The following is a 12,697-nucleotide window of genomic DNA, read 5'->3' as shown; positions in this document are numbered from 1 at the left end:
GTACTTCTACTACTAATTTTTCTGATTTCTAGCTAGCAATTAACCCTTGCATTTGACAGAGTCCTAAGAATTTAAAACCCATCATAAACCATAAAACAAAAAATCTAAAACCCACCAATAGGTTGATTAGTTTCCTGTTTTAAGTCATGAGAGATATCTGAGAGATTTAAAACATTATACAAGCTCAAGGAAAGCATGATCAATCATCACAATCTATAATTGGCAATACAACGTTGCCCACAATATATAGCAAAACAACATTTCCATTTGAAAGGCAGGCCTTACATCTCTCCTGTCTAAAACTCAACCTCTATCTAAGACACAAAAACAACCCTTTTGCGCTGTCTTGTGTGCACACTAATTAGACCTTGTCAATTTCATGGACTATGGTTTCCTAATTTCTTCCAATATCATCCCCACCCCTCTTCCTCTTCTCTGGTTTTGGCCCCTTCACGCCCATCCTTTTGCATGTCCTCTAATTCCCATTTGCCACACCAATACCAAAATCAAAAGCAAAGACACAGAGAGGGAGAGAGAGAGAGAGGGAGAGAGAGGTTTTAGTTCATTCAAATTGATAGAAATCAGTTTAGTTTTCTGATAAGTAAGCTGGGGACCCTTTTTGGTTTTCACAACAACGCATGGTAATGGGCGCGCATATGGCTATGGCTAGGCTTATGCGCGCACCAAACCCAACCCCAACATTTTTTGTTGCTCTATTCATTGCCGTGCTTTCATGCATGGTCATGCTACCTTTTGGTTCACCAATGGCAACAACCGCTGAAGCCCTTATGAGGTTCAAGAAAACGTTACAATTGGGAAACGAAAGTGCCACTCTTAGCAGTTGGGATCCTAACAAAGACCCGTGTAACGGTAACAAGGTGAATTGGGTTGGTGTGCTTTGCTTCAATGGGAATGTGAGGGGTTTGCAGCTGGAAAACTTGGGTTTGCAGGGAAAGCTTGATTTGGAGCCTCTTACTCGATTGCCTTATTTGAAGACCCTAAGCTTCATGAACAATAGTTTGGCTGGTCCATTGCCTGATCTTAAGAACCTAAAGTTGAGGTCTGTGTATTTGTCTTATAATCATTTCTCAGGTGAGATTCCTGATGATGCATTTGAGGGCATGATTTTGTTGAGGAAATTGTACTTGGGGAACAATCAGTTTACAGGCAAAATCCCTTCTTCCCTTACCACCTTGCCTAAGATTTTTGATGTGGGGCTTGAGGAGAACAAGTTTAGTGGCCAAATACCAGAATTTCGACAGAAGGGTTTGAAGAGGTTGAATCTAGCTAACAATGAATTGGAGGGTCCAGTTCCAGAAAGCCTAAGCAAGCTGGATCCAAGTAGTTTTTCAGGTAAGTAATAACAAATGTACATTCATGCATGAGATTTCTTCCCATATATGTAGACTGATTTATTTTGAATCAAAGAAAAATGTGGATGACTATGCAATGCATGCCTTACAATGCAAGTAATCTGGTATTAGGATAATTTTTCATCAAAAGCGTCACTGTTTATTTATTTAATTTCCTGTGAACAAAATGTAGGCAATGGAAAACTATGTGGTCCACCTCTAGCGGGAAAATGCAGCGACCCTCCACCTCCTGCTTCTCCTCCTTCTCCTTCAGCTCCGCCATCTGAATGTTCTGGGGACTCATGCGGCACCTCTAAGAAGCCATCGTCGGGTCTAAAAATAGCCCTGATTGTGGTGAGTATATTGCTCCTACTGGCCCTCATTGCTGTGATTTTGATCTTTCTCAACAAGAAAAGGCAACAATCAGAATTGGACGTGGCCGAATCATTGGACGACTCGGCCTCCAAGTACACGGCAGCTGGTGGGAGCAGCCAAATGGATGTTAAGTCGGTAGAAGCTACGCCACATCCAAAGAAGGGTGACCATGGAAAGTTGTCATTTGTGAGGGATGATAGGCAGAGGTTTGATTTGCATGACCTGCTTAGAGCCTCAGCTGAAATCTTGGGGAGCGGGACGTTTGGGGCTTCCTACAAGGCTCTGATCATGACTGATGCTGTGGTGGTCAAGAGGTATAAGCAGATGAACAATGTGGGAAGAGAGGAGTTCCATGAGCACATGAGAAGGCTTGGGAGATTGACACATCCAAACCTGTTGCCTCTGGTGGCCTATTATTATAGAAGGGAAGAGAAGCTCTTGGTTTCTGACTTTGTGGAGAATGGTAGCTTGGCCTCTCATCTTCATGGTGAGTTTTTTGGCTTCTTTTTTTGTCACAATTAATAAAAGTTAGATTACAGTTATATGCACGCTTCAAACATAACCACGTGAGAGATGTGATCAGCAAGTCATTAAATACGGTACAAATACTTTTATTCATCTATATTGAAATAACATCATCCATGGTGGAGTCGCTTTTGTACAGGCAATCACAATTCAGATCAGCCTGTGCTGGACTGGCCAATCCGTTTGAGAGTAATCAAAGGCATAGCCAGGGGATTGACCTACCTCTACAGCGCACTCCCTAGCTTGGTTGTACCCCATGGCCATCTGAAATCCTCCAATGTACTTCTAGATGAAAACTTCGAGCCCCTCTTGAATGACTATGCCCTACTTCCAGTGATCAACATGGAGCAAGCCCAACACCTGATGATGGCCTACAAATCACCCGAATATGCCCAGCACCGGCGCATCACGAAGAAGACCGATGTCTGGTGCTTGGGCATCATAATCTTGGAGGTGTTGACAGGCAAGTTCCCAGAGAACTATCTCAAGCAGAGCTTCGACAGCAGAGCGGATTTGGCCAGCTGGGTTAACGGAATGATCAAAGAGAAGAGGACCAGCGAGGTGTTTGATGTGGAAATGGGGGGTGTGGGGAGCAGCAAAGGAGAGCTGCTGAAGCTGTTGAAGATTGGTGTGAAATGTTGTGAGGAGGATGTGGAGAGAAGGCTGGATTTGACTGAAGTGGTTGAGAAGATTGATGAGCTGAATGAGGGAGAAAGTGATGGAGATTATCGATCAAGTGTTTCGAGTGAAGGAGATGATTATACCTCTCAAGTTGTGTGATTGCAGAAGAGAAATGATGAGGACTTTTGGTTCCAAGTATTGCTGGCTGGTTGGGACTTAGAGAAACCATGTTGTACATTAGAAGAATATTATTTATATATGTGCAGGGGCTACTAGGTTTCAGCTAGCTTCATTCCCATGAGTTGAAGCATGTGGCAGGGAGAGATTTGAAATTTAAAGCAATGAAGAAATTAATTTGTTTTTGTTTTTGTGTGCATTGTTTTTTTCTTTTGCCCCATTTCTTTTGGATTAGGAAGTGGGTTGTATTTGTTGTAGGTGTTGGGGATGATGGCTCTTGTATCATCTTGGTGTAATGGGAATTAATTAGTTGATAAAACTAGTCATCAGATGTGCTCTCTCTCTCTCTCTCTCTCTCTCTCTCTCTCAATTCCTTTTGTTTTTGTTCTTTTTTTGTCAAACTTTCTCTCTAAATACGGGCACTGCGTTTCTGTGTGTTCCTATTTGAAACCAATGACCTGTGTTAGACTTGGAATCAACTCAAAACGTATTCATATTGTCCATTTTTCTTAATAATTTTACACTTTTAAGACTTTACGATTATATCCCTGGATTTAACAATTTTTTTGACAGGGACATTTTGTGATAAAAAGCCTAAATAAAATTGCCAAACTTAAAATGAAGGTATATCAAAGTGGAAAGTTTGGTCAAACTACAGAGATCAAGAATGTAATTTGGTAGCAAGGGACTTGTAGTAGCTCAAGTGGTTAAGAGTATTTTCCTTGCATCCTAGGTCCTAAATTCGATTTTCCTTCTTTCAATATTGCTTTATATCCCCAAAAAAAAAAAACGTAAATTGGTTAAAAAGAAATGGAAAAAGGTTTAACCGAATGAATATTAGATGATAGTGTACACTATTATGTGCTTAACTCGTGGCTGAACTTACGATCCACTATGAAACCCTAGCCCCCTTTCTCCCAAAAAACATTCTTAGAGTCTTTTCCACTTTGAGGGAGGAGGAAGCCATTGTTCTTCCCCCCTCTCCCCTCTTCTCTTCCTCCTTTCACATCTTCCCCCATTTTCAGAGACAAAGGGTTTTCTTTATTTGTCTTAGTTTTGTTATGATTTTTATCCAATCATTATAGGCGGCTGCGGCTCAGCGTCGAATCTTCACCTGCATTCGGCGTCGGATCTCCACCACAATCTTTTTTGCAATTTCTTTATGTTGGAATAAGTTGCAGAGACTCTTTGGGTTCTCTGTGTAGTTTTCACCTCTCCTTTTGTGAGAATTTTTCATTTCTCCTTTGTGAGAGCTTTTCATCTCTCCTTTGTGAGAGTTTTATTTGTATTGTTATGACTTGATTTTTTCTTTATCTCTTTTTCATTATTCTAAGTTTGCAATCTTAGTTGGGATGCCTATGTCAGAGTTTCTTCGATCTTGCCTGATCATTAGTAGAAACACACAAGATTGTCTTAATGTTGATATTAGACCGCTCCGTTATTGTAATGGCCCTTTATGGCTAATGGCTTTTTTAGCTGAATTATGAATGCAATCATAGAATTTCTCAAAAAAAACAAAAGAACTTACGTTCCACTACCCATATTTACCACTCCACTCAATGAGTCAATTTGACTTGATTCATGATTATTCTTGGCCGGTAAATATCCATTTACAAAACCATATGGATGAATAGAGAGTACTAATCATGAAGTTAATAGTAGTTATATTTTTTCGTTAAAAAAATATTAAATTCAATTCCTCCTAGATTTGGCTATAAAAAAAAAAAAAAGGTTAAACAATTCTAACTCTTTTTTTTTTTTTGCCATTTTATGTTCGACTTTTTATTCGACCCAAAATGCCTGAGTCATTTCACATGCAAAAAGGGTTCAAATTGTTGAGTTCTCAAAACTTGGATGAAAAAAGTTGATAGGTCATTCTGCCCTAAAAAATAGTGTTTTGTGGAAAAGTGGAGGGGGGAATCTCATTGTCTATGGTTAGATCTTCTACTTTTGGCAGCCGACTATCTTATTGTGAGGCTTCTATATACCTGGTTTTTTTTTTCTTCTTTTTTATCTGAATTGTGAGGCTTCTATTTTAAAAGCCAAAATAGAGAAACCGCCAGGTTTTGAACCAAAAAAGAAGAAAGAAAAAAATGGAAAAGTTCTGTGCCTGTGGTGGCTCATAAATTCTTGTAAATAGCAAATTCTAAGGTGGTCAAGTTTGATAAGGGACAAGAGGTTTGAGGCATCAAGATTTCTGGGCCACTTTGTACAGAACATGGAAGAGTTTCTACTTGATGTGTCCTGGCAATATTCTGTTTTTCATAGTTAGAGATTTTGAAGAAAATGTGGCAAGCAAAAGGAGGAAATGGGACAAAGAAAGGAGCAGGAGGAGGAGGAGCAGCAGGAAATGGTTTGGTGGCAGTTGCCATAGACAATCAGAAAGGGAGCCAAAATGCACTGAGATGGGCTGCTGAGAATGTTATCACCAGGGGCCAAACTGTAGTGCTACTACATGTTGTTCAGAAGTCATCTTCAACATCTTCATGTAATCTCTCTCTCTCTCTCTCTCTCTCTCTCTCATGTAACCAGAAGAGTAACTTCCTATTAAGATAATCTAAAAGTTCACAACTATTATAATATAAAAACAGTTAAATTATATATGCCTGGAATTCACAAAGCAACTTCAACATATCAGATGCATTGTGATTTCAATTTGTCCTATCCAAGAATACATGCACAGGTATATTATATATGCCTGGAATTCACAAAGCAAGTTCAACATATCAGATACATCTGTGATTTCACAATTTATATTGTGTCTCTTCTCACCTCTGGAGCTAATTCAATTTTCAATGCAAGACCAAGTTACAACTTCTTTTTTTGGTACAGTGGCTGGAAACAATGCCCTTATTTGTGATGTAAGCAATCCATCTCAATCGCCACGCAAACAGCAGCTTGAGAAGATGACCAAGGATCTGTTTCTTACCTTCCATTGCTATTGTACGCGTAAGGATGTAGGTTTCGAAGCTCTACCTTCGTAAATTTTGGTCCATGAGCGTCCTGCATAAAAAGGCTTAATTTACAATTCACCATTTGGAGCACATCCCTAAAATTTCTTATACATAATCATATCAATAATCACGACAGCTTTATCAATCGGTTTTATTTATGTTACTCTTTGATTGTTTGCTCATGTAAATTTATGTTCTCAGATAAATTGCCTTGATATCGTACTTGAAGACACGGATATAGCAAAAGCAGTAACAGAGTATGTTTCTTATGCTGCAATTGAGAATCTGGTTCTGGGAGCTCCAGCAAAGCATGGATTTATCAGGTAATGGCCTCATTCTATAAATCTGGTTTTGAGATTCTGTGTTTTCTTGGACACATTTTGGATAGAAATATATGTTTATACTTGTAAAGACTCGTTTAGTTTGCTAATACTCAATGATTTTCTCACGCAGATTCAAGACATCAAGTATTCCAAGTAGTGTATCAAAAGGGGCACCTGATTTCTGCACTGTATATGTCATCTCCAAAGGGAAGATCTCCTCGGTGCGAAATGCTTCTCGTGCAGCACCATACAGTTCTCCACTAGTTAACCAAATAGATTCATTAAATAAGCAAAGTTTTAAACCACCTGAAACACCTAGATACAACAATATGTATTTAAAAGGTTTGTATCTCTCAGTTATTATGCTTTCTTGAAAACTGATTTTGGATGAAAAGTACTCTAAATGCAATATTTTATCCTCAAAATCTAGCAGCTAGACCGTCGTTCAAGCCTCGTAACTTGCAAGATGAAGCATACAGGTAAGTTAAACAGACAATGCCTTAATGTTATGCTATTATGTATTAAAATAGATACTGTGTAATACCATAGAAACTGATACCACCATCCTGAATTGAAACAGATTGGGATTAACAAGAGGAGGTTTTAGTAATGGGAGGATTAGTGGAGGATTCTCAGAATCGGAAAGCGACATATCATTCATAAGCTCGGAAAGGGCAAGCACTGACCGTGCTTCTTCTGTGACGTATGATTTTATGGATACAAACCGAGGACGAATATCTACTAGCTCAGACCAGAGCTTCGGGTCAATGCATCAAGGACCTAAGTTCGCGGACCTCAGTTCTCTGCATGATTTTTCATCGGTTTCACATGAAAGCAACCTAACATCATCTTCATGGTCATCACAGAACCTGGTAAGGACAGGATATACTCAGCTCAACTTGTATCAAGTATCCTTCCTTGCACATTATCTAGCTAGCTGTTTTTTTTCACTGCATTTCTAAACTTATGCAGGAAGAAGTCGAATCTGAGATGAGGAGACTAAAGCTAGAGCTGAAGCAAACAATGGACATGTACAGTACAGCATGTAGAGAAGCACTTTCAGCTAAACAGAAGGTGATAAGAAGTCTACATTTACCTTCTGCATTTTCAAGATTCCATTTAACTTTGTGTCCCCCACAGGAAATGGAGCTGCACAATTGGAGGGTTGTAGAGGAGCAAAAACTAGAGGAGGCACGACTGGGTCAAGAAGCTGCAATAGCAGTTGCAGAGAAAGAAAGAGTTAGGTGCAGGGCAGCCATGGAAGCAGCTGATGCTGCTAAAAGAATTGCACAGTTGGAATCACAGAAACGAGCAAATACAGAAATAAAGGCCCTCAGAGAAGCAGAGGACATGAGGAAACTATTAGATAATCTAGCCCAAACCGATGACAAATACAGAAGATATGCTATTGAGGAGATTGAGCAAGCAACGGAACACTTTGCCCCATCTCGAAAAATTGGGGAAGGAGGTTATGGTCCTGTCTTTAAGTGCTATCTTGATCACACACCAGTTGCAGTAAAGGTCTTGCGTCCGGATGCTGCTCAAGGAAGGACACAATTTCAGAAAGAGGTGAGTACCGAGATCCTTGCTTAGAAAATATGATCTACTAAATTTTCTTTGACTTGGTTGCATGCTTAAAAAAATTGCAATCAAAACTTGGCTTGTTCTTTTTCTACAGGTGAAGAAAAAACGAAAACAATAAGGCCAAGCATAAGTGTTCTTGTTGCTAATTTGTACAGTAAACTAACAAAGAACTCTGTTTTAAAGCCTGATACCTTGTGGAGATCAACAAACAGTACGAAATTGATCAAGACAGTTAAAAATCTAAAATAGTTAGAAACTTACTATATTTAGGGAAAATGTAACAAAAAATGGCAAGATTCTAGAACCGAAAAGGGTAAGAACTCAAAATCACTCGAATATGATTCTTAACAAAACTAAAAGTTAAGATTTCAGAAACACCCCCAAATAAACTCCAGTAGGATTCAAGAACCAGAAAAGGTAAGATCTCACAATGCCTGCTGCATCAATGTCTCTAAATCCAAGTGGTACTTGGTACCTGACGGTATTTCACATTCAATTCCATATACATTTCATGCAATGCAATAGAAGCTCCATATACAAATTCTTTTCCAACATGCTTTATTCACTTACTTCTTGTTCTAAATTGCTTCCACCAAACATATAACGGTAAAAGATATGATATGGATAATTTTTTATCTAATCTCCTGTCATGATCCAAATGCAGATTGACATACTTAGCTGCATTCGACATCCCAACATGGTACTACTTCTAGGAGCCTGCCCAGAGTATGGCGTTTTAGTCTATGAATATATGGCCAATGGAAGCTTAGAGGACTGTCTCATAAAGAGAGGGAACAATCCAGCTCTTTCTTGGCAACTCAGGTTCCGAATTGCTGCTGAGATTGGCACAGGCCTACTCTTTCTTCATCAGACCAAGCCAGAACCCTTAGTGCACCGTGACCTCAAGCCCGGCAACATTTTGCTAGATCACAACTATGTGAGCAAGATTAGTGATGTTGGATTGGCCAGACTTGTCCCAGCTGTAGCTGAAAATATGACACAGTGCCTCATGACAGCAACAGCTGGAACATTCTGCTATATTGATCCTGAGTATCAACAGACAGGAATGCTTGGTGTAAAATCTGATGTCTACTCCTTAGGCATTATTCTTCTCCAATTGCTAACAGGTAGATCGCCGATGGGCTTGGCTCACCATGTCGACAAGGCCATTGAAAAGGACACATTTGAGGAGATGCTGGACCCAGCTGTCCCTGACTGGCCAGTGGAAGAAGCCTTAAGCCTTGCAAAGCTAGCAATCCAATGTGCAGAACTCAGACGAAAAGACAGGCCAGATCTTGGCACCGTGGTACTGCCATCACTAAATAAATGGAGAGAACTTGCTGAAGATAAGATGAACCACAAGTTAATAGACGGCAATAATGGTCTTTCCCCACATCACAGTCATGTTCCTGATCAACAGGTAAGTCGAAAAACTGAAAAACTTAGAAGCATTTGGTGCTGACTATGAGATCATTGCATAAGTTTACCTAGAAAATCGAACAAAAATTCTCCACCTTCTCTAAGATGCTTGGTATTAAAAATTTAGTTAAGACTAAAACAAATGGAAAAGCAAGTAGGCTCATTCAAGTGCCAAAAAAACCAACATGAATCACATTATTTTAGCTCATATTTTAGGACTTCCATGTGATATCAACCTTAACTAAAAGAACTAGAAAAAAGCACATGTATACATGGTTCTACCGGTTTTCGATTAATGAGGAAGGTATTTGACATTGTAGAGTATCTTTTGCAGGAAGTGATGAGTGATCCACGGCTCAATAATTCAGGAACCTCAAAGAGCCAATCAAGCACATCTTCACAGATAGAAAATCAAGCAGAAGCAGGTATAGAGTGAGAGAAACAATTTTGACAAGAAAACGTGAAGAACTAAATTTAACGGTTTTCAATTTACTTTGTTTCACAGGGCCAACTGAAACTGAATAATGCTTGAAGGTCAGTGTGAGTTCCATGATGCAACATTGCTCCAGTGACCTCATTAGGTTAATTGGCACTTTGTTTTCTCAATTTTTTTTAATTGAAATTTTGGGTCCCAGAATGTGGGCTTCAGTGAGAAGGATACATAGGCATCAGAGACATCAAATTCAAAGTCTCAGACAGCCTGAAATTTTGTTGTCATGTAAACATGATTGGCATTCAAGTGTACATGTAAATATACATATTATCAACAACAATGGGTATAACAAAGTTGTAAATTTCAAAAATGCGTCTAAAAAAGCAAAAATAAAAATAAAAATCAACAATGACAGACAAGTACCTTTTTTTAAACCCAATTTCTGAACATCATCAAATTATGAATGGTCATTTCCACAAGAAAAACACCACTTCGGTTCCTTCATCCTTACTTTTGTACAACCCGGCCAATGTTCTTTCCCTTGATGGGCTGCATAAATCAGGCACCATTTCAATTTTGAGGGCTTTTAATTGCAACAAAAAATTGAGGGCTTGTTATAGAAAGAAGAATATTCCCATTTTGTTGAAAATTTCCAAATGAACCTATATCTTTGTTGTAAAATAACTGGGATATGTGCGAATATTGAGCTGCACGTAAAGTAGATGAGACAGTATTTAACGAGGTTCGGCTATGCCTACGTCCCCGGAGAGCAGCAGTAGTAACTTTTCCACTATGTAAAATAATAGGGCTACAACTTTAGTGTTTACAATATGTATGGCTCACTCAATTTTCTCTCTTGGAGAATTTCTCTCTTGCTCTCTTTCCTCTCAACTCACTCACCCTCTTTCTTCCTTCTCTTCCTCTTCCCTAAGCTCACAGTTCTCTTGATGAAGGTATCTATTTATAGGCCTAAGACATTGGTGGTTCACCTCACAATATAATTGGTAGACAACATCATTAATATTCTTCAATCAATTGGGTAGTGGTTTGGTTTGGTGGGTGTGAGTTGGCTATGTGGGCTTCACCTATTCTTCTTTACAACACTCCCCCTTGGAGACCACATGTCCCTAGATTGGTTGCCTCATTAAAACCTTGCTTGGAGAAAACCCAGTGAGGTAGAAAACTGATGGAAGGAAGAAAATTACAGTAATCAGTGCAGCATAGTTCTGGATGCTCCCCCTGATGAATATCTCCCCCTGATATCTTCATGATTCTCTTTTGGAGCGAAAATCTTTTGGAGTGAGTGGAGGATGTAGCCATCAACTATTCATATAGTTGAGTGAGTAAATATATTTCCAGTGAACTATCTCTATGTAAATCATAAAAATTTCCAGAGTCCGCGTTTTCAACAAAATCAGGGCTATTTGTAAGTTTACTCAAAAAGAATATGCCCGTATATGGTGTTATGCGGATATAGCACCAAGTGTGCCTTGCATCATCCCAAAATGATGGCGATGGAGTTGAACTCTATCTGGAATATACAATGTCCGGTCTAATATACGTCCGGAAAATTATTTAAGTGCCCAACGGATAATCCACACAAAAATGCTTCAATACTTTCTTAGCAAAAATCTCATTGGCATAACGCTCGATTTTCAGGTCGAGACAAATATTACATGAATTCTGCAGAAGCTTTAATGTGTTGCAAACACATTATAATCAATGTACTCACTGAGGTAATTTATGCATATTAATATTGAGTACAGATTTTGTGCTTCAAGCATATGTCCTTTAGGGACTTGCTTTATGCAATGTCAATCCTCTCAACGGATTTTGTTTAAAATGGATTAAACTTTATGACACATTATATAGCTTTAACCCAGCTATTTATACATCTTTAAGAAATCGCTTCTGGCGATATGCTCCGTGCATTTAATAACCCTTAAAGATAATATGTTGGTCTCCGTAATTGTGCAGTAATGGGGCACAATTGAATCTGTAAATATGGAAAAAACCCAACATTCCTTGTTTCTGCCAGAAACACTGTGTCATACAAAGTAGGTATATTCTCTTTTATTCCGAACACCCAAGTATAAGTTTTAGTATTAACATCTTTTGGGGTTCGTACTGTGGGTTTATTCTTTCACGTTCATTCTCATCTATAATGGAATTACCTCATTCCATTTTGGCCAATGATATTGTCGACATTTAATAATTAAACGTGGTTCCAATTAACACAGCCCATTGATGATTTGAGTAGCTACTCTAAAACCAAAAATTGTCATTCATCAATTCATGATCTCACCATTCTCATTTGCATGCGCATGCATCAATTATAAGCATTTCTTTGCTTTTGGGTACCCAAGCCACTTCATGGGGCTTTTATTATGTGAGAATGTGGATTATAACCTCCAATGGAGCGTTATTTTACAGTAGAGCGTGGATAATCTCTATTTAGGGAGTTGGAACATTTAGAACCCATATATCTGTCATGCTGCAGGCATGCCACAGATTAATACATACATGTCAATTAATTTCTGGGACTTTAACCCATACAATTTGCTACGCATTAGGCGTGCACAATATCAATATTGACATGTCAAAGGATTGTCCTTTCGGGACTTCAATCCACATAATTTGCTACGCAACAGGCGTGCATCATATTGATCACTGCTATACCCATATTCTGTTCTTATGGAACTTTAATCTGTGCAGTATATTATCAATGTATCCAACTTACAATCTGTAAAATTTGCGTTAATAATTTATGGATACATACAAGCCATTCTTTTGGAACGGACTTATCTCCCCATTTGGTTACCTTTCAAGATAAAATATCAAATAAGTATATAAGCATAAAACAAAACAAGTATTGCTTACATCCTTAGGTGGGAGAAACTTTTCTCAAGTATCATTCAAGCTCGTATCGGCCCA

General features: G+C 38.8%; 2 protein-coding genes across 2 annotated transcripts; both read left to right on the top strand.

Annotated features, from left to right (window-relative positions):
* LOC18784028 (pollen receptor-like kinase 4) lies at positions 639–4,082 on the top strand. Its single transcript, XM_007217575.2, has 3 exons — positions 639–1,353; positions 1,546–2,214; positions 2,392–4,082. Exons 1-3 carry the CDS (start codon positions 639–641, stop codon positions 3,030–3,032), a joined length of 2,025 nt encoding a protein of 674 aa, XP_007217637.1. The 3' UTR covers positions 3,033–4,082.
* On the top strand, positions 5,337–9,884 carry LOC18782850 (U-box domain-containing protein 35). Its single transcript, XM_020560432.1, has 11 exons — positions 5,337–5,538; positions 5,883–6,007; positions 6,206–6,327; positions 6,458–6,669; positions 6,761–6,806; positions 6,908–7,199; positions 7,300–7,401; positions 7,468–7,896; positions 8,576–9,331; positions 9,665–9,755; positions 9,836–9,884. Exons 1-11 carry the CDS (start codon positions 5,337–5,339, stop codon positions 9,853–9,855), a joined length of 2,397 nt encoding a protein of 798 aa, XP_020416021.1. The 3' UTR covers positions 9,856–9,884.

The sequence above is a fragment of the Prunus persica genome, chromosome G3 (genome assembly GCF_000346465.2).
Source record: "Prunus persica cultivar Lovell chromosome G3, Prunus_persica_NCBIv2, whole genome shotgun sequence".
Classification (NCBI taxonomy): domain Eukaryota; kingdom Viridiplantae; phylum Streptophyta; class Magnoliopsida; order Rosales; family Rosaceae; genus Prunus; species Prunus persica.
The sequence above is the reverse complement of the archived record's forward strand: the minus strand, read 5'-3'. Positions and strand labels throughout refer to the sequence as shown.